The 22,475-nt window shown below is 48.5% G+C and overlaps 1 protein-coding gene across 1 annotated transcript in view; it reads right to left on the reverse strand.

Annotated features, from left to right (window-relative positions):
• Positions 1-17,580, reverse strand: part of ATP1B3 (ATPase Na+/K+ transporting subunit beta 3) — a 50,408-nt gene extending 32,828 nt beyond the window's left edge. Inside the window, exon 1 of the mRNA XM_038743293.1 lies at positions 17,440-17,580. Coding sequence (XP_038599221.1) covers positions 17,440-17,548 — 109 coding nt within the window. The 5' untranslated portion in view covers positions 17,549-17,580. The remainder of the gene's footprint in view (positions 1-17,439) is intronic.
• Positions 17,581-22,475: the final 4,895 nt, after the last annotated feature.

A 22,475-nucleotide genomic window follows, 5' to 3' on the forward strand; every position in this document is an offset into this window, starting at 1 on the left:
CACCCTGCTTCTCAGCGTGGACATTTGGCTCTATATCCCTTAAGCATTGGATATTCACCCCACCCTCAGCCCCACAGCACTTATGTCCATATTCATAAACAGATCGTCATGGGCAGGGAACATAACGCAATGTACTGTATGCTTCCAAGTGTTTACTACAGTCCTCTGTACATAGTAAGCAATAAAAAAATAGCACTGATTGACTATTTTAATGTTTGTTTCCCCCTTTAGACTGTAGGCTCCTTATGGACAGGGAATATGCTTACCAACTCTGTTGTACTGTACACTCCAAAGAGCTCAGTCCAGTGTCCTGCACACGTTAAAGGCTCGATAAATACCACTGATTGACTTTTGTGTGAAAGTCCACATGCCTGGTGGGACGTCCTCCTCATAACAATATCATCTTTCCCCTCCCGCCACCATCATCCTGCCAACCTAGGCCTCTTTCAGGTAAGCCAGGCTCAGCTGACCCCAACGGAAAGAAGAGCCTTGAGCCAAGTATGACACCAATAAACCAGGCTCAGTCAGCCCCCACAAATTTGGCCCCTCAAGAACTCCAGAGCCAAAGGCTGCAGGAGGGAGAAGGAAGGGGTTTGCACCGAAAATGTTGTTCTCCCAAAGATGACATTCCACCCTGATTCTGCCACAGTTTTTGCTTTTCAATTGATGATGGCCAAAAACCTCTTCCTAGTTCTGTAAACCTGCTGTAGTCCGGGATGGCTTTGGGTGAGATATTTATATTTACTCAGGAGTAATTTTTTTTAAATGGTGTTTGTTAAGCACTTATGTGCCAAGCACTATACTGAATGTTGGAGTAAATCCAAGATAATCAGGTTGCATTCAGTCTTTGCCCCACGGGCTCACAGCTTTAAATCCCATTTTACAGATGAGGTGAGGCCCAGAGAAGTGAAGTGACTTGCTCCAGTTCACACAGCAGACAGCAGAAAGTGGCAGAGCTAGGATTAGAACTCAGGTCCTCTGACTCCCAGGCCTGGGAGTCTCCAAGTAGCGCTTGATTTGGGGTGAGGGTGGATGAATTTTCTAGGAGGGTGACCTTTTTGGCAGGCCTTTTTAGCTTTTGATGACCAGGACCAATGGCCCATCTCTGCTCCCTACTACCTGTACCATTTTGAAAAGGGAAAATGGGTAAAACTGAAATGGGTCTATTTAGCAACTAATTGGGCAGGAAAACTTGGTACCACTTACAACAGAAACTAATAGTCAGTGTAGGGTCCAGAAATTGTTGGTAGATTTCACTTATCTAAGCTATCCCACAACTGTGTCTAAAATCAATCAGTGGTATTTATTGAACGCTTACTGTGTTCAGAGCACTGTACTAAGTGCTTGGGAGAGTTCAATATACAAAGGCAGTGGTTCTCCCAGAGGCTAATCTGATCTTGAAACTGGCTGCAGTACTATACCAACTGCTAGTGCATATCGTGTACCCATGTGTAAGTCCACAATTGCTTGGTGATGAATTCATTTCAGTATTAAATGCTATATTCCACAATGGAATATAGCTAAGGTGACCTGTTACAGCTGCTATTTAAATATAGCTCATAGCCAACACTTTTCAGGTCTCCAACACTGCAAAAATTCTGGGATCCTAACATCTTGGGGCGGGGTGGGGGGGGGGGTGGAGGGATGTCACAAAACCCAGGAAAGCAGGTCCATCTGTAAAACTACACTGGCTGCACTTGTCAGCCCCTGCCCACAGTCCCGGCACACCACTTAAAAAATCTGCCCAGAAGCCAGGAAGTCAGGATTAAGAGGCAGAGTGGCCTAATGGATAGAGCGTGGACCTGGGAATCAAAAGGACCTGGGTTCTAATCCCGGTTCCACCACTTGTCTGCCGTGTGAACTTGGGCAAGTCACTTAACTCCTCTGTACCTCATTTACCTCATCTGTAAAATGGGGATTAAGACTGTGGACTCCATGTGGGACAGGGAGTTTGTATCTACCCCAGGGCTTAGAATAGTGCCCGGCACACAGTAAGAGCTTAACAAATACCAGTTATCACTGTTATTACTTCACTTCTCTGTGTCTCAGTTCTCTCATCTGTAAAATGGGGATTAAGGATGTTAGCCCCATATGGGACATGGACTGTGTCCTACCTGATTAACTCGAATCTACCTCAGTGCTTAGTACAAGGCCTGGCATGTAGGTAAGCACTTTACAAGTGCCACTTTAAAAAAAAAAAAGCCTGCCATGAGGTGAGCGAAATGCCGATGTGACACAGGAGCCAAGATTTCCTAAGGAGCAAACTCCCAGAACAGAATGGTCCCCAAATACCAAATCTCCCAGGGAACCAACCCTTGACTCAGCTTCCCTTTGGATTACCCTGGGTCAGACAATACATAAAAGGACTTCTACAGTTATCTACTCTCTGTTTCAAGTGATTTGATCCAATATTTTAATCAACCAGGCAGTCGACCTGCTGATTTAACAAGGCTAAAATCGGGCCGATCTTAGGCCGAACCCATTTTATGCTGTCATTTATTTCAGGGTAGAAATACCAATGGTTATTTATTCCATTCCTACTTTGTACAACGGGCTAAAATGAGTGTTTGAAGGAATTCCAAGAGCAATATAAGATATGGTCTAGCTCTGGAGAGTTTAGTCAAACTGGGAGAGGTGGGACGAGAAAAACAAATCTAAAAGTAATTCTTCCACAGAGCAAGCGTCTTTAGTAGATACCGTACCCATTTACAAACATGTACTAAAGTGCTCAAGAAAACGCAGGAGAGGGTGTTTCTAGGGTAGCAGGATGGAGGGGAGGACTGTGTTCAGGCAAAGCAAAGTGAGGATTCTAAGCAGGGGAAAATGACGGGAGCACAGGCAAAGGAAGTAACCAGCTGGGGAAAAAACTTGAGGTTCAGGAAAGCTAAGTGGCAGGCTCCACCCTGAAATCCTGGGCTGTTGTCCTGGACAAAGGCTAAAGCCACAGTGTAAGCACCAACCCACAACACAAAACTTTTTTTAAAAAAAAGGCATTTCACTCATTCATTCATTCAATTGCATATATTGAGTGTTTACTGTGTGCAAAGCACGGTACTAAGCACCTGGAAGAGTACAATACAAAAACAGAAACATTCCCTGCCCACAATAAGCTCACAGTCTAGAGCATTTGTTAAGTGCTTACTATGTGCCAGGCACTGTACTGCTGGGGTAGATCCAAGCTAATCAGTTTGGACACAGTATTAATACCCCATTTTACAAATGAGGTAACCAGAGGCCCAGAAGTGAAGTGACTTGCCCAAGGTCATGCAGCAGACAAGTGGTGGAGCCAAGATTAGAACCGAGGCCCTTCTGACTCCCAGGTCGATGCTTTACCCACTAGGCCACGCAGCTTTCCACCCCTCCTTAAACCTGACATTTTGAGCTAGAAATAAACATGCATTTTAGAAACTCCCCTCTCAACACTGTTGCTACTGTTTTTCAATTAAGATTCAAACGCAAAGAATAAAAATAATGATAATAAGGGAATTGGTTAGGCATTTAGTAGATGTCAAACCCTACGCTCAGCACTGGGGTAGATACAAAATAATCAGACATCAGGCCCTGTCCTGTAGTCTGGGATTCACAGTCTAAGGGGGAGAGAGGACAGATACAGAACACCCATTTTATGGATGAGGAAACTGAAACACAGTGATGTTAGTTACATGACTTGCCCAAGGTCTCACAGCAGACAAGTGGTGGAGCCAGGATTAAAACCCAGGTCCCCTGATTGAGTCCTGCACTCCTTCCTAGCAGTGCTGCTGTTCATTTCAGACCGTTATTTCAGACGGTCCCCGAGTCTCCCATCTCTCCTTTAAAATACATGCTATACATTAGATGTCAGTGAACATTTATTATTTTCTTGTGTTGCAGTAACAACAACAATGATATTTATTACTTTTACCAAGTACTAAATCACCTCTCTAAGCACTGGGGTGGATTCAAGATGGTCAGACAACGAACTATTCAAGAAGGCTTGAGATTGTAACAGCTGGCGGCATCCACAAGAGGTTCCTTTAAACCCACTCATCATTCTACAAACTTCTGCAACTTTGTTCACGTGGAGCTACTTAGAAGCATTCAGCCTCCCTAATTCTAGAAAAAGTTTTGCGTTTAGGGACTGAACAAGTAAACTGCTCAAAAACCATAAACCAGACTGTGATTCTCTAACTACTTTATATATTACAAACTATGAATATTAATATCTGTCTCCCCTTCTAGAGGGTAAGCTCACTGTGGGCAGGGAATTTGTCTACCAACTCTGTTGTAGTGTACTCTCGCAGAGCTTAGTACAACGCTCTGCACCCTGTAAGCACTCAATAAATACGATTGATTACAGTATACTACACAGCATGATAAACATTGATGGTGTTTGTCTTCATAGTATTATATTTGTTAAGCATTTACTGTGTGCCAGGCACTGTACTAAGCGCCAGGGTGGATACAAGCTACGTAGGTAGGACACAGTCCCTGTCCCACGTGGAGCTCAGTCTCATTCCCCTTTTTACAGATGAGGAAGCTGAGGCCCAGAGAGGTGAAGTGACTTCCCCAAGGTCACACAGCAGATAAGTGGTGGAGCCAGGATTAGAATCCATGACCTTCTGACTCCCAAGCCCATGCTCTATCCAGTAGGCCACGCTCCTTCTTAAACTGCTGCTTTCTGAAACTTATCCCCTTGAAATGCAATTAATGCTAGGGAGAATAGTAAAGTGGAGTGTTGACACGTGGCTCCTAGTACTGAAGAACGGAGCTTGAAGCCCGAAAGACAAGCAGATCTTCAACAGAAAGCTTCCAGGTAACCCACCAACTCTTCTTTGCAAGAGTTCCAGCTGCCACACTCTCCAGCCTACTTCCTCTGACTCTGAATATTCCTCCAAGCACTCTGCACATTGTCAATGCTTCATAAATGCCATTGGCTGATTGAAAAGTCACCTCCTTCTCCTTCTGCCACAGTCTTTGCCCACCATCTCCCTCCTCCCTCACTGGACCCCACCTGCACCTCCTTCACATTCTTATACTTCGGGGTATAGGACTGATGACCATCATTATTATTATTATTATGTGGTAAAGATCTTGACATTAAACACATTTAAAACACAGTCCATCCATTCCGGTGGAGGCAGGTGGCAATGGTGGTTTTGCCAGAGCTAAATTTCTCCTTGGCTTCAGACCAGACCAGACCTTCTTGCCCTCTGACTTCCAGGGCCAACACTGATGTCAACCCATCGGCAGCCAAGCAATCATATTTGAATGCTGTGTGCGGAGCACTGTACTAAATGCTTGGTAGAACACGATGTAACAGAGCTGGTAAGCAAGCTAAACACTTTTTTACAGCCTTTAAGTGCTTACTCTGTGCCAGGCCCTGAACTACGCACGGGGGTAGATACAGTAATAATGATGGCATTTGTTAAGCGCTTATTATGTGCTAAGCACTGTTCTAAGCGCTGGGGGGATACAAGGTAATCAGGTTGTCCCACATGGGGCTCACAGCCTTAATCCCCATTTTCCAGATGAGGGAACTGAGGCACAGAGAAGTGACTGCCCAAAGTCACACAGCAGACAAGTGGCGGAGCTGGGATCAGAACCCATAACCTCTGACTCCCAAGCCCGTGCTCTTTCCTCTGAGCCATGCTGTTTCTCCAATAACACAAGACACAAAAATAATATTTATTAATAAATAATAATAATAATACAATAATACAAGATACAAGCTAATCATGTGGACACAAGCCCAACCCAAATGGGGCTTAGTCTCCTTTTAATAGATAAGGGAACTGAGGCCCAGAGAAGTGAAGTGATTTGCCCATGGTTACATAGCAGGTACGTGGCAGAGCTGGGATTAGACCTCAGGCCCATGCTCTACCCACTAGACCACACTGCTAGGCAGCTTTGTCCCCAAGCTATCGGCAAAGTCTGAAGTTCAGGGGCAGGGAGGCCTGGTGAGCCGGAGAGAGTGTGGGTAATGGCCTGGGGGGCATCCAAATGGCAACACTCAAGTAGGCACTTAAATAATGTTCCCAGCCCCACCGCCACATATCTGGGACAGGACTGAGGCCACACACCTGTCAAGCCAGAACAGAACGTGTCTACCCCACTGTGGGCCGGGTCTCCAAACTTCTTCCTTACACAGATAATAATAATATAATAACTGTGGTATTCGTTAAGCGCTTACTATGTGTCAGGCACTGTACTAAGCACTGGGGTACAAACAAGCAAATCGGGTTGAACACAGTCCCTGTCCCACATGAGGCTCACCGCCTCAATCCCCATTTTACAGATGACGGAACTGAGGCCCAGAGAAGTGAAGTGACTTGCCCAGGGTCACACAGATTCATTCATTCAATCGTACTTATTGAGCATTTACTGTGTGCACAGCAGTGTGCTAGGCGCTTGGGAAGTATAAGTTGGCAATATATAGAGACAGTCCCTACCCAACAGTGGGCTCACAGTCTAGAAGAACACAGATGACTAGTGGTAGAGCGGAGATTAGAACCCATGACTTTCTGACTCCCAAGCCCGTGCTCTATCCACTACAGCATGCTTCTTCTTCCAAAAATTGAGATTGGGTGGCTCAGGGAGCCCAGGGCAGAGCATAGCTACAGGACACGAGGCTGGGGCCAGAATAACTGGGGCTCCAGCTTAAAATTGGATCACAAATCTGGGCTAAAACTAAACATCGAGGCCAAGACCAGAAGTCCCCTCCCTGCTTGTGGCCCACTGGTGAGATTCCAGCACTGGACCACTGGGACCTTATAAACAGGCTGCAGTCCTCTGGACTATAATAATAATAATAATGGCATTTGTTAAGCGCTTACTATGTGCAAAGCACTGTTCTAAGTGCTGGGGGGGGGGGATACAAGGTGATCAGGTTGTCCCACGTGGGGCTCACAGTCATCATCCCCATTTTACAGATGAGGTAACAGGCTCAGAGAAGTTAAAGTGACTTGCCCAAGGTCACACAGCAGACATGTGGCAGAGCCGGAATTCGAACCCATGACCTCTGACTCCAAAGCCCGGGCTCTTTCCACTGAGCCACGCTGCTTCTCAAGCTTGTTACGGGCCGGGACCGAGTCTGCTAATTCTGCAGTATGGAGCAGCGGACAGAGCACAGGCCTGGGAGTCAGAACATCATGAGTTCTAATCCTGGCTCTGCCACTTTCATTCATTCATTCAATCGTATTTATTGCGCGCTTACTGTATGCAGAGCACTGCATTAGGAGCTTGGGAAGTACAAATCGGCAACACAGAGACGGCCCCTACCCAACAACGGGCTCACAGTCTAGAACTTGCCTGTTGTGTGACCTTGGTCATGTCACTTCACTTCTCTGTGCCTCAGTTATCATCATCATCAATCGTATTTATTGAGCGCTTACTGTGTGCAGAGCACTGTACTAAGCGCTTGGGAAGTACAAGTTGGCAACATATAGAGACAGTCCCAACCCAACAGTGGGCTCACAGTCTAGAAGGGGGAGACAGAGAACAAAACCAAACATACTAACAAAATAAAATAAATAGGATATGTACAAGTAAAATAGAGTAATAAATATGTACAAACATATATTCATTCATTCAATCGTATTTGCCAATTTGTGATTTGCGTATTTGTGATTGTGATGCCAATTTGTACTTCCCAAGTGCTTAGTACAGTGCTCTGCACATAGTAAGCGCTCAATAAATACGATTGATTGATTGATTGATTTACTGAGCGCTTACTGTGTGTAAAACACTGTACTAAGCGCTTGGGAGAGTACAATATAACAACAGACTAATTCTTGCCCGCAACAAGCTCATCTGTAAAGTGGGCATTGAGACTGTGAGCCCTACGTGGGACAGCAACTGTGTCCAACCCGGAGCTTAGTACAGTCTCTGGCACATAGTAAGTGCTTAAATACTATAACTGTTCTCCCCCCAGCGCTTAAGTAGAGTGTTCTGCACACAGTAAATGCTAAATAAATACTCTTGGTTGATTGATTCACTGCAACTGCTTCTCAGTGCTGGCCTCTGAGCTAGGAGATTGATGTTGACATCTCCCACTGTAAACAATGGATGAATCTCAGTCCGGTCAAGAGGACTTGAGGGCCCAAAACCTGTGTGAGGGAACTGATTCCAGGATCCTCCCCCGGCTCAACTACCACGCTTCTGCCACAGCGGGTGAGTAGGTGGGGAGGGCATTCTGAAGGGCACTCATGTATTTGATGGACAAAGCCCATTTATTCTGATTAAGATACAGATATTGCAAATAAGCTTGAAAGGCAAACAGCTACTTTTGACCACTGTACAAAGACAAGATCAAATATACTTTAGCTCGCAACTAGGAGCACATTTGATGGCTACTCTTTGGGTTATACTTATACTGTCTCTGTTCCACACCTGTCATCTTTACCGAGAAAAACTTTTAGTCGGACACGAGTGTGGCATCCACTCAGTTCATTTGCTTTTCCAAAATCATTAAGTATGGAACCCAAGGGGAAAATAAGTTTGGACTAAATAAAATGGTGTTTGTTTTGGGTTGTTTTTATGGTATCTGCTGAGCACTTACTTTGTGCCAGGCACTGTTTTAAGCCCTGGGATAGATTACAAGGTAATCAGGTTGGACATAGCCCGTGTCCCACGTGGGGCTCACAGTCTCGATCTCCATTTTACAGATGCGGTAACTGAGGGCCGGAGCAGTGAAGTGACTTGCCCAAGGTCACACGGCAGACAAGAGGCAGCTGGGATTAGAAGCCATATCCTTCCGACTCCCAGGCCCATGCTCTATCCACTAGGTCACAGAGTTTATTATGACGAGAACTTCATAGAATTTAAAGACTATCTGGAAAAAAAAAGCTTTGATTCCACGTAATAAATCTGGAGTGGATCTGGGCTTAATAGTCACCAAAATAAAATTACTCTGGACATCATTTTGTTTGCCAGCCTGGCTGCCTTTTCTTCATGCTCCACTTTGGAGCCAGAGCCAATATTAATAAGCCTAAGATGAGTTTTTGAATTCTTCAAAGGATTTCACTTATCTCTGTTATGGTCCCTTTCTATCAGCTGAAATAATAATAATCGTGGTACTTGTTAAGCGCATGTGCCAACCACTGTTTTAAGCACTGAGGTAGGTACAAGATGATCAGACTGGACCCAGACCCTGTCCCACACGGGGTTCCCAGTCTAAGTCGGTTACAGGTTGGCTATTCCACTCTAGTTTTCTATTTCTCTGCCAATCAGGGTATCAATGAATAGGGTGCTTCCCAGAGGGAACTGAATGGGTGCGTCCAGAGCTTTATTAATGATGAAAATCTTGGTTGCACTTCAGATTGCTACTAAGCAGGCTGGTATGAGACGGCAGCCTTCAGAAACCAAACTGACCTTGAGAGCCTGGAAATGTAGTATCAAGTCCCAGGCAAGACCGATGCTTTAAAGCAGTGCCAATGACTCCATTTTATACGGCCGTCACACTGGGACCTGCTAGAAACACCAAATCCAGCTTCCTGAGGAAACCGACAAGCACCACCTGAGTTCCACTTACCTAAAGGCCAAACAGCCCACTTTGGGGCTCTGGAATTCAGCCAGTCTACTAGGATCGAAATAATCTTTGCAGAATATAAATGCCAGAGGGTGAGCAGAAGAAATCATTTAATAAATAGGCTGAACTACAATCCCTCAAGATGTGGGTTAACTGTGCCCTGCTGGGAAGTAGCAGCAGACGGACGATGGCTTGCGATCAAAAATACCCCTGTGAACAGAACTTTAGGAATCAGGAAAGAGAAGCAGTGTGGCCTAATGGATAGGACATGGGCCTGGGAGTGAGAAGGACCTGGGTTCTAATTCCGGCTCCGCCACTTGTCTGCTGTGTAACCTTAGGAAAGTCACCTTATTTCTCTGGGCCTCAGTTACCTCATCTGAAAAATGGGGATTTAGACTGTAAGCCCCATGTGGGACAGGGACTGTGGACAACCTGATTAGCTTGTATCTACTCCAGCGCTTAGTATAGTACCTGGCACATAGCAAATACTATTAAAAAAAAAAGGGACACAGAGTGAAAAACTGTTTCAAACTAACTCTGCTGCAGTTGGGAATGCTGCATTGACAAGACCTGATGATACATCAGCCAGCTAGACAGCAATCTCTGTATTTAGCAACCTCTGTGAACATGAATAAGAACACACCTGCAGGCATATTTAATGCACTAAGACCTGTAGGTGGTTGTATGTCAATGAAAACCGAAACTCCCCCTACATATACTGATAGACCACCACTCTCCCCTTATTTCAAAGCCCTACTAAAAATCACATCTCCTCCAAGAAGCCTATCCAGACTAAGCTTTCATCTTCCCACCCTATCCTCCCTCCCTTCTACATCACCTAATCGCTTAAATTCTATACTCCCTAATCAATTGACGGTATTTACTAAGCGCTTACTTTTGTGGCATGCACTGCATTAAGTGCTTGGGAAAGAACAACAGGACAAAAGTTGGTAAGATGCATTCCTGCCCACAATGTAAGCTTCTTGATAGTCACCCAGCTCCACCCACTGCACTGATGTCCACATCTTTATACTCTGGTGCTTCCCCTATCTGTAATTTATTTAATGTTGGCCTGCCCCACTATCACTCCTCTGCCCCACCCCATCTGTTTAAGGAGAGCAATTAGTTCAATACATGTTAAAGACATTAACAATCTTTCCCCAGGTGGCACACTCAAGTTCCCCAACAGGCCTTTGCTATTTTATTGGTTCTGAGACAAAGGTGGGTAAAGAATTACAGCAGAGTTTTTGCTAGATACTCTTTGGAAGGGGGTGTATGTTAACTCCATCTAGCATTTTATAATCTAATATTACTCCACAAATTCTCCACGAGAACTCCATTTTCAAGTACATGCACAATGCACAGATAGGTTGCAAAGGAGAGTCAACAAAGGCCTTTTGCTGAAACTGAGGCCTCAAGTGAACGTTTTGAACTTACTATTTCCCCACTTCTCATTATTATCAGGCCTTGAAGGGTTGCTTCCTGTCAGGCGATCCTTCAGTTTGTCCTCCACTGTCACTGCTGCCACATCCACTCTTGAATTTCCATTTGCAGCCCACGCAGGGTGAAACAAATCCTAATGTTTTCCCAATGGTGCGAGTGTTCTTAAAGTCTCTTGAATGTGACACTTCACATTGCAAAGAACATCTCAAACTTTCTGAAACGACGGGGTATTAGAGAATGAAAAAGACTATATCCAAGTACCCGTAACGGTATGTGTGGCCCCGGGCAGGTCATTTATTAAGGGAGGGACACGGGACGGGGACATGTGTCTGAGAACGCGGTGCCTCACGGATCTGCAGCAGAAAAGAGAACCAGTTATCTGATAACGCAGGGGTCATTTTCTTGACGAGCTCCATGTGAAGGAAAATTTGTGCTGTCGAAAGAATGTTCCCTAATTTCACAACAGTGCCCTCTCCAAAACACAAGGTGAAGACACACATCATGGAAGAGCTGACTAGATGCGCCTAAAATGCCAGCTGACAACGACCTTCTTGAACAGATAGCTTATTTGGGGCACTGACTTCATGAAGTGGTTCATATTGGGAGCTCTATAAACACAGTTCTATAAGTTTCTGTTTTGAATTTTTTTTAGTAAATAAAGCACGCCTAAATTCACTGGGAAGTAAATATTTTTCACTAGCGAGTTACATTGGTGGCACTTGTACCAAGAAATGCTCTTCCTATTCATTTCGCCTGCTTTTTCATTCAATAATCATCCGTTATTTGGGGTTTTCTTAACCAGCAAATTTTCATTCCCGAAGCAAACGAGATGCCCTCCCTCTGCCCATCCGCCAAGCTAGCTCTCTTCCTCCCTTCAAGGCCCTACTGAGAGCTCACCTCCTCCCGGAGGCCTTCCCAGACTGAGCCCCTTCCTTCCTCTCCCCCTCGTCCCCCTCTCCATCCCCCCATCTTACCTCTTTCCCTTCCCCACAGCACCTGTATATATGTATATATGTTTGTACATATTTATTACTCTATTTATTTATTTTACTTGTACATATCTATTCTATTTATTTTATTAGTATGTTTGGTTTTGTTCTCTGTCTCCCCCTTTTAGACTGTGAGCCCACTGTTGGGTAGGGACTGTCTCTATATGTTGCCAACTTGTACTTCCCAAGCGCTTAGTACAGTGCTCTGCACACAGTAAGCGCTCAATAAATACGACTGATTCAGACTGAAGAACACCACTGGTGTGAAACATCTTTTCATTAGCTTAATCAATCGGCAGTTTTTATTGAGCACTTACTGTGTGCAGAGCACTGCATTAAGCACTTGGGAAAGTACAACAGAGTTAGTAGACACGATTCCTGCCAACGAACAGCTTGTCTACAGTTTAATACATGTAGCAAAACAAGCCAAATGAACCAATAGGAAGAATGAGATAAGTAACATTTGCCAGTGGTGAAAAATTTTACCATCTCCTTATAAACTCTTCTGCATCGTTTTTTTTAATCTTAATTCTTAACAATCTGAAGATTGGATTTACCCAATTTGCCTGTGAAAACTCCAGTCAGCAATATTTACAACAGAGTGTAAAACACATGACATGAATATAAAAGGGTGTTTCAGAAGTCAGTATTAGAACAACCCTCCACCACCACTTGAATCACAGGTCTCTTCCCACACGCAATTTAAGGGGCAGCTCGAGCTAGTCAATTCATTGACAGTGGCACAAAGTGTGCAATTCTAAGTCCAGATTTGGCAAAAACAGTATCCGCCAAAGTATCAAGTACTTTTGAGGAAGAAAGATACTCACTTTCAATTTCTGCCTAAAATTTAGCTCTAAAGCAAAAAGTTGGTACCCGTTGCGGAAAAGAGGAATTTGATTTTTTTGGGGGGTATGATGCTTTATTTTATCTCCAGGGCAATTTAAATGGGACAGGTTAAAGGAAAAATGCTCCATTAATACCATACTATCTGTTATGCATTCACTGTGTGCCAAAAACTGTACTAAGCACTGGGGTAGATACAAGTTAATCAGGTCAGATACAGTCCCTGTCCCACATGGGGCTCAAGGTCTGAGTGGGAGGGCGAACAGACACCAAACCCCATCTTACAGATGTGGAAACTGAGGCCCAGAAGTGAACTGGCACTGACTCACCCAAAATCACCCACAGCAGGTAACTGACAGAGCAGGGATTAGAGCCTGGATCCTCTACTCATCCTGCCTTTAGGCAGTGCCTAAAATTCGCACTCTGTATGTCTTGTTCAAATTTAATGTTAACACATTTCTGTTCAAGAGAAGTAATTTTGGGTCCAAATCCTTTAAAATCCAGGCACTCCTCACCTTGAAAATACGGAGTCTCCCCTACGGAATTTTTAACGGTATGGGTTAAGCACTTACTATGTGTCAAGCAGTCAGGTAGGTACAAATTCATCAGGTTGAACCCAGTCCCTGCCCTACATGGGGCCTGCGGCCTAAATAGGAGGGAGGTGTCGAATCCCCATTTTACAGCTGAAACTGCAGCAAGGCTCAACGGCTTTGGAGTCAGAGGTCATGGGTTCTAATACCAGCTCTGTCAATTGTCAGCTGTGTGACTTTGGGCAAGTCACTTCCCTGTGTCTCAGTTACCTCATCTTTACAATGGGGATGAAGACCGTGAGCCCCCTTTGGGACAACCTGATCACCTTGTAACCTCCCCAGTGCTTAGAACACTGCTTTGCACATAGTAAGCGCTTAATAAATGTCATTATTATTATTATTAGGTGCAGACGAATGACTTGCCCGAGGTCACTCAGCAAGCAGTGGGGCTTTAGAACCCAGATCCTCCCCCCCCAGGCCCCTGCTCCTTCCACCGGGCCATAATTACATCCATAGAGGCTTGAGAGGTATGTGCAGTCACGTTCTCACTGGGGCTATTAACATGCCACCCAAAACATGCTAAGCAACATTCAAGACTGCTAGATAGGTCAACTGCCTGCAGCGTGGCTCAGTGGAAAGACCCCGGACTTTGGAGTCAGAGGTCATTCATTCATTCAATCGTATTTATTGAGCTCTTACTGTGTGCAGAACACTGTACTAAGCGCTTGGGAAGTACAAGTTGGCAACATATAGAGACGGTCCCTACCCAACAGCGGGCTCACAGTCTAGAAGGGGGAGACAGAGAACAAAACATATTAACAAAATAAAATAAATAGAATATGTACAAGTAAAATCAATCAATCGTATTTACTGAGCGCTTACTGTGTGCAGAGCACTGTACTAAGCGCTTGAAGTAAAATAAATAGAGCAATAATAAATAGAGTAATAGGTCTTGGGTTCAAATTCCAGCTCCACCACTTTTCATTCATTCATTCAATCGTATTTATTGAGCGCTTACTGTGTGCACAGCACTGTACTAAGCGCTTGGGAAGTACAATTTGGCAACATATAGAGACGGTCCCTACCCAACAGTGGGCTCACAGTCTAGAAGGGGGAGACAGAGAACAAAACAAAACATATTAACAGAATAAAATAAATAGAATAAATATGTACAAGTTAAATAGAGCAATAAATATGTAAAAGATATATGCAGGTATATATACACTTGTCAGCTGTGTGACTTTGGGCAAGTTACTTCACTTCTCTGTGCCTCAGTTCCCTCACCCGTAAAATGGGGATTAAGACTGTGAGCACCATGTGGGCCAACCTGATCACCTTGTATCCTCCCTGGCGCTTAGAACAGTGCTTTGCACACAGTAAGTGCCTAATAAATGCCATTATTACTATCATTACCTTTTTTTAAAAAAAAAAAATCCAAAAAATGTGAGGGGATCAAAACTTTCACACGGATTTCACCCGTGGGGGGAAACCGGCTCAAGCGCTGAGGAGAAAGGGGCTGGTTATCTGGGTGAAAATTAGGCCGGTCCCGTAGGTCTCCCCTTAAGCAGCGTGGCTCAGTGGAAAGAGCCCGGGCTTTGGAGTCGGAGGTGGTGGGTTCGAATCCCGGCTCCGCCACCTGTCTGCTGTGTGACCTTGGGCAAGTCATTTAGCTTCTCTGAGCCCCGGTTACCTCATCTGTAAAATGGGGATTAAGACTGTGAGCCCCACGTGGGACAACCTGATCACTTTGTACCGCCCCCTCAGCGCTTAGAACAGTGCTTTGCACATAGTAAGTGCTTAACAAATACCAACACTATTATTATTATTATTATTATTATTATTCAGGCAGCCCAGTGGGTGCCCATGAGGGCGGGAGGGCCCATCTTTCCGGCGTCCTTCCCTGGGGCCGGGCATTTTGGGCGGGCACACACACACACACACACACACACACACACACACACACACTGCGCTTCGGGGCCGATTTCCTCAGAGCGCAGGCCCATTCATCCGGCGCCCACACCCCGAGGGGGGGGGGGGGGGGCGCGCGCTCGCGCTCGCGCCGGCCGTCTCGCTCGCGCCGCGCGCCCCCGCCCGCCCGCGCGCGCCCCCCCCGCGGCGGTGGGCAGGCTCGCTGTCGGCGCGGCGGGTGCCTGCCCGGGCGGAGAAGTCACAAGGCGGCGGCGGTGGAAATTTCCTCTGTCCCAGCCGGTGGGGCAGGGGCAGGGGCAGGGGCAGGGGCAGGTTTCCCCGAATTTTGGAGGGAGGGAGGGAGGGCCGCGGCCGCGGCCGCTGTCCCAGCCCCAGCCCGCCGCAAAGGAAGGGCCCCGGCCGCCCTCCGGCCTGCCTCCTGCATCCAAACCTTCGGCCTCAGACCGACCCCCTCCGGCCTCCAAACCTCCTGTCCCCGACCACCAGGTCCTCCATTCCCCCTGCCCCCTGCCTCCTCCTGTCCCCGACCACCACCACATCCTCCACCCCCCTGCCTCCTCCTGCCCCCGACCACCACATCCTCCACCCCCCTGCCTCCTCCTGCCCCCGACCACCACATCCTCCACCTCCCTGCCTCCTCCTGCCCCCGACCACCAGATCCTCCACCCCGCTGCCTCCTCCTGTCCCCGACCACCACATCCTCCATCCCCCAGCCTCCTCCTGTCTCTGACCACCAGAGCCTCCATCCCCCTGCCTCCGACCACCAGCCCCTCCACCCCCCTGCCTCCTCCTGTCCCCGACCACCAGCCCCTCCATCCCCCTGCCTCCTCTTGTCCCCGACCACCACTTGCACTTCCCAAGCGCTTAGTACAGTGCCCTGCATACAGTAGGCGCTCAATACGACTGAATGAATGAATGAATCCTCCATCCCCCTGCCTCCTCCTGTCCCCGACCACCAGACCCTCCATCCCCCTGCCTCCTCTCTTGTCCCCGACCACCACTTGTACTTCCCAAGCACTTAGTACAGTGCTCTGCACACAGTAAGGGCTCAATAAATACGACTGAATGAATGAATGAATCCTCCATCCCCCTGCCACCTCCTGTCCCCGACCACCAGATCCTCCATCCCCCTGCCTCCTCCTGTCCCCGACCACCAGGCCCCCATCCCCCGGCCCCTTGCATCCGAAGCTTCGGCTTCAAACCGACCGACCTCCGGTCTCCAAACCTCCTGTCCAAGGCCTCCTGCCTCCTCCTGTCCCCGACCTCCAGGTCCTCCATCCGCCTGCCCCGGTCTCCTGTCCCATCCCCCCACCCTCTCCTGTCCCCGACCTCCAGGTCCTCCATCCCCCTACCCCAGCCTCCTGTCCCAGCCCCCAGCCCTCTCCTGTCCCCGACCTCCAGGTTCCCCATCCCCCTTTCCCCGGCCTCCTCCTGTCTCCAGCCCTCTCCTGTCCCCTGTCTCCTCCCGTCCCCAGCTCCCGGCCTCCTCCTGTCTCCTGCTCCCCCCTGTCCCCAGCTCCCTGCTCCCTCCTGTCCCCAGCCCTCTCCTATTCCCTGTGTCCTCCTGTCCCCTGCTCCCGGCCTCCTCCTGTACCCTGGTCCCTCCTGCCCCCAGCCTCCTCCTGTCCCCGACCTCCAGGCTCCCTACCCCCCTGCCCCCTCCTGTTCCCTGATCCCGGCCTCCTCCTGTCCCCGAATTCCAGGTTCCCTGTTCCCTGATCCCGGCCTCCTCCTATCCCCGAATTCCAGGTTCCCCATCCCCCTGCTCCCGGCCTCCTCCCGTCCCCCGTGCCCCCTTCCGCCGTCCCCCCGGCCCGGGGCGGCGGGGCTTGCGGCGTGGGCCGCCGCCTCCCGGGCCGAGTCCTTCCGGGGCGGGCTCGGTGGCCGGCGGGCCGGGTCCCCGTTAGGCGGGCGGAGCGGAAAGGGGAGGGCGGACACGGGACGGGAGGGGAGGGCGCCGGCTGAACCGGGAAACACGTGGGCCCCGCGGCCCGGGCCGGGACCCCACGGGCCCCGACCGGCCGCCGAGGGCTGCGGAGGAAGGGGACGCGCCCGGCCCCAGCGGGGCGGAGCGGGGCACCGCGTGGCTCCCGGCAATGAATGGGATTGAGACGGACGGACGGCCCGGCTCCCCCGCGCCGAGAGCCCGCTGGGCCGCGCCGCCCGGGTCCCCCCACCCCCCCCAACCGCCGGCTCCTACCCCAGCTCTTGGCCGTGCGCCCCAGGAACTCGCCGCTGGTCGGGTTGTAGATGAAGCGCTTCCACTCGGCCAGGCTCTGCTGGAAGGGTTTCTTCTCGCTCTTGGTCATGGTGCGGGGGGAGGGAGGGAGGGCGGGCGGCAGAGCGGGCGGGTCGGCAGGTCCTCTCGGCGGCGCGCACCCAGCCGACTGCGCCGCGGCGGGCGGCGGGGCCGCCGGGCGGGCCGAGGGGCGTGACGTCACCGCCCGCCGCAGCCAATCCGGGCCGCCCTCTCCCGCGCGAGCGGGCCCGGCGACGCCGCCTACTGGCCGGGAACCGCACCGCCCGCCGGCCCCCGGGAATACTGAGGATGCCGTTGGCTCAGCGCTGACTCTGTGCCCAGCACTGGGGGGATGCGGGGTCGTCGGGTGGTCCCACGGGACGCTCACAGTCTTCACCCCCATTTGACAGATGAGGTCACTGAGGCCCAGAGAAGTAGATGGACGTGGGTTCTAATCCCGCCTCCGCCACTTCTAATGGCACTTATTAATCAATCAATCGCGTTTATTGAGCGCTTACTGTGTGCAGAGCACTGGACTAAGCGCTTGGGAAGTCCAAGTTGGCAACACATAGAGACGGTCCCTACCCAACTTATTAAGCGCTTTCTATGTGCACTGTCCTAAGCGCGGGCAAGTCACTTCACTTCTCTGTGCCTCAGTTCCCTCGTCTGTCAAATGGGGGTGAAGACTCTGAGCCCCACGTGGGACAACCTGATCACCTTAATATTAATAATAATAGTAATAATAATGGCATTTATTAAGCGCTTACTATGTGCAAAGCACTGTTCCAAGCGCTGGGGAGGTTATGAGGTGATCAGGTTGTCCCACGGGGGGCTCGCAGTCTTCATCCCCATTTTACCGATGAGGTCACTGAGGCCCAGAGAAGTGAAGTGACTTGCCCAAAGTCACGCAGCTGACAATTGGCGGAGCCGGGATTGGAACCCATGACCTCTGACTCCAGAGCCCAGGCTCTTTCCACCGAGCCACGCTGCTTCTCTAAGCACTTTCTGTGTGCAAAGCACTGTCCTAAGCGTGGGCAAGTCATTTCACTTCTCTGTGCCTCAGTTCCCTCATCTTGTAAAATGGGGGTGAAGACTCTGAGCCCCACGTGGGACAACCTGATGACCTTAATATTATTAATAATAATAATAATAATAATAATAATGATAATAATGGCATTTTTAAGCACTCACTATGTGCAAAGCACTGTTCTAAGTGCTGGGGAGGTTACAAGGTGATCAGGTTGTCCCACAGGGGGCTCACAGTCTTCATCCCCATTTTACAGATGAGGTCACTGAGGCCCAGAGAAGTAAATGGACGTGGGTTCTAATCCTGCCTCCACCACTTCTAATGGCATTTATTAAGCTCTTTCTGTGTGCAAAGCACTGTCCTAAGCGCGGGCAAGTCACTTCACTTCTCTGTACCTCAGTTCCCTCATCTTTAAAATGGGGGTGAAGACACTGAGCCCCACGTGGGACAACCTGATGACCTTAATATTAATAATAATAATGATGATGGCATTTATTAAGCGCTCACTATGTGCATAGCACTGTTCTAAGCGCTGGGGAGGTTACAAGGTCATCAGGTTGTCCCACAGGGGGCTCACAGTCTTCATCCCCATTTTACAGATGAGGCCACTGAGGCCCAGAGAAGTAAATGGATGCGGGTTCTAATCCCGCCTCTGCCACTTCTAATGGCATTTATTAAGTGCTTTCTGTGTGCAAAGCACTGTCCTAAGCACGGGCAAGTCACTTCACTTCTCTGTGCCTCAGTTCCCTCATCTTTAAAATGGGGGTGAAGACTCTGAGCCCCACGTGGGACAACCTGATGACCTTAATATTAATAATAATAATAATGATGATGATGGCATTTATTAAGCACTCACTATGCGCAAAGCACTGTTCTAAGCACTGGGGAGGTTACAAGGTGATCAGGTTTTCCCACGGGGGGCTCACAGTCTTCATCCCCATTTTACAGATGAGGTCACTGAGGTCCAGAGAAGTTAAGTGACTTGCCCAAAGTCACACAGCTGACAAGTGGCGGAGTCAGAATTTGAACCCATGACCTCTGGCTCCAAAGCCTGTGCTCTTTCCACTGAGCCACACTGCTTCTCTAAGTAGGGGGGCGTGGGGGACCTTATATCTGCCCCAGTGCTTAGAACTGTTTTTGGCACACAGCAAGCACTTAACAAATACTATTATTATTATTATTATTATTATTATTTATTATTATTATTATCATTATTATTCTTGCCCAAAGTCACACAGCAGACAAGTGGCAGAGCCGGGATTAGAACCCATAACCTCTGACTCCCAAGCCCGTACTCTTTCCACTGAGCCATGCTGCTTCTCTTGAGCCTCCCTGCATAATAATAATAAAGACGGTATTTGTTAAGAAGCATTTACTAGTTGCTGAGCGCTGTTCTAAGCTCTGGGGGAGATGCAAGGTAGTCGGGTTGTCCCGTGTGGGGCTCCCAGTCTTCATCCCGATTTTACAGAGAAGGTCACTGAGGCCCAGAGAAGTGAAGTGGCCTACTCAAAGTCACACAGCAGACAAGTGGCGGAGCCATGATTAGAACCCATGACCTTCTGGATCCCGGGTCCGTGCTCTATCCGCTATGCCATGTTGCTTCTCAACTCCCTGCATGAACCCGGACCCAGTAACCCCTCCTCCTCCTCCTCCTCCTCCTCTTCCTCCTTCCTTCTTCCTTCCTTCAATAGTATTTATTGAGCGCTTGCTGTGTGCAGAGCACTGTACTAAGCGCTTGGGAAGTACAAGTTGGCAACATATAGAGACGGTCCCTACCCAACAGCGGGCTCACAGTCTACAAGGGGGAGACAGACAACAAAATAAAACTTATTAACAAAATAAAATAAATAGAATAGTAAATATGTACAAGTAAAAAAAAATAGAGAAGTATGTACAAACATATATACAGGTGCTGTGGGGAGGGGAAGGAGGTAAGGTGGGGGGAATGGGGAGGGGGAGAAAGAGGAGAGGAAGGAGGGGGCTCAGTCTGGGAAGGCCTCCTGGAGGAGATGAGCTATCAGTAGGGCTTTGAAGGGAGGAAGAGAGCTAGCTTCCTCCTCCTCTTCCACCTCGTTCTCTTCCTCCTTCTCTTCCACTTCCTCCTCCTTCTGCTCCTCCTCTTCCTTCTCTTCTTCTGCTTCCTCTTCCTCCTCCTCCTCTTCCTTCTCTTCTTCTGCTTCCTCTTCCTCCTCCTCCTCCTCTTCCACTTCCTCCTCCTCCTCCTTCTCCTCTTCCTTCTCTTCTTCTGCTTCCTCCTCCTCCTCTTTTTCCTTCTCTTCCTCCTCCTCCTCTTCTTTCTCCTCTTCTGCTTCCTCCTTCTCCTCTTCTATCTCTCCTCCTCCTCCTTTTCTTCTCTTTTTCTTCTCCTCCTCCTCCTCCTCCTCTTCCTCCTCCTTTTCTCCTCCTCTTCATTCATTCATTCATTCATTCATTCAATCATACTTATTGAGCACTTACTGTATGCAGAGCACTATACTAAGCGCTTGGGAAATACAAGTCGACAACATATAGAGATGGTCCCTACGCAACCACGGGCTCACAGTCTAGAAGGGGGAGACAGGCAACAAAACAAAAACATGTAGACAGGTGTCAAAATCGTCAGAACAAATAGAATTAAACCTATATGTGCATCATTAACAAAACAGAATAATGAATATGTACAAGTAAAATAAATAGAGTAATAAATCTGCACAAATATATACAAGTGCTGTGGAGAGGAGAAGGAAGTAGGGCGGGGGGATGGGGAGGAGGAGAGGAAAAAGGGGGTTCAGTCTGGGAAGGCCTCCTGGAGGAGGTGAGCTCTCAGTAATGCTTTGAAGGGAGGAAGAGAGCTTTTCCTCCTCTTCTTCCTCTTTTCCTCCTCTTCTTCCTCCTGCTCCTCCTCTTCCTCCTCCTCTTCCACTTCCACCTCCTCTCCTTTTCCTCGTCCTCCTCCTCTTCCTCCTCCTCCTCTTCCTCCTCCTCCTCCTCCTCCTCCTCCCCTTTCCTGCTTCCTCTTCCTCCACCAGCTCTGCCTGGGTCCAGAGGTGGCAGGGGCACCAACCATTCACCCGACTTCCAACCCTGGATGGAGACGAATAAAGCCTTATTGTCCAGAATTTTGATTTGAAGTGCGCAGCCTCCCTCTGCCTCTGAGTTCTACTGCTCATAAGGAGCACCCATGCTTGCAGGGACTCTGGAGCAAGTACCCAGGCCTAGACTGGAAGCTCACTGTGGGCATGGAATTTGTCTATTGTATTGTACTCTCCCAAGCGCTTAGTACAGTGCTCCGCACATAGTGACAGCTCAATAAATACGATTGAATGAATGAATGAATAAATAAATGAATGAATGGGGCCAGAGATCCCCTCGGAAAAGCATTCCAGGGTCTAGTGAACCCGAGTGGACTGCCACAGAATGGTGCGTATGACATCACGGCATCACACAGCCTGCCCAATATAAAGCATATGACATCATATGTATTGAGAAGCAGCGTGGCTTAGTGGCAAGAGCACAGGCTTAGAAGTCAGAATCAGAAGTCAGAGGTCGTGGGTTCTAATCCCCACTCCGCCACTTGTCTGCTGTGTGACCTTGGGCAAGACACTTAACTTCTCTGTGCCTCAGTTACCTCATCTGTAAAATGGGGATGAAGACTGTGAGCCCCATGTGGGACAACCAGTTCACTTTGTGTTTATCCCAGTGCTTAGAACAGTGCTTGGCACATAGTAAGCACCTAACAAATACCAGCATTATTATTATTATTATCATGTATTTCACAGATTCTGATCATGATCCTGTGGACAAGGAATGTGTCTAATGACTCTATTATATTCTTCTTAAGTGCCTAGCACAGTGTTCTTTATGTGGTAAGCGCTTAAGTAGTACCATCAATTGATTAAACGAGCCATGCCCAGTCCCCTATCCTTAGTCCCCAATGCCTGTTCCCCAAGTTTTTCAGCCACACAGCCTGTGCTCAGTCCCCCGGGCCTGG

Source organism: Tachyglossus aculeatus, chromosome 1 (genome assembly GCF_015852505.1).
Source record: "Tachyglossus aculeatus isolate mTacAcu1 chromosome 1, mTacAcu1.pri, whole genome shotgun sequence".
NCBI classification, from domain to species: Eukaryota; Metazoa; Chordata; class Mammalia; order Monotremata; family Tachyglossidae; genus Tachyglossus; species Tachyglossus aculeatus.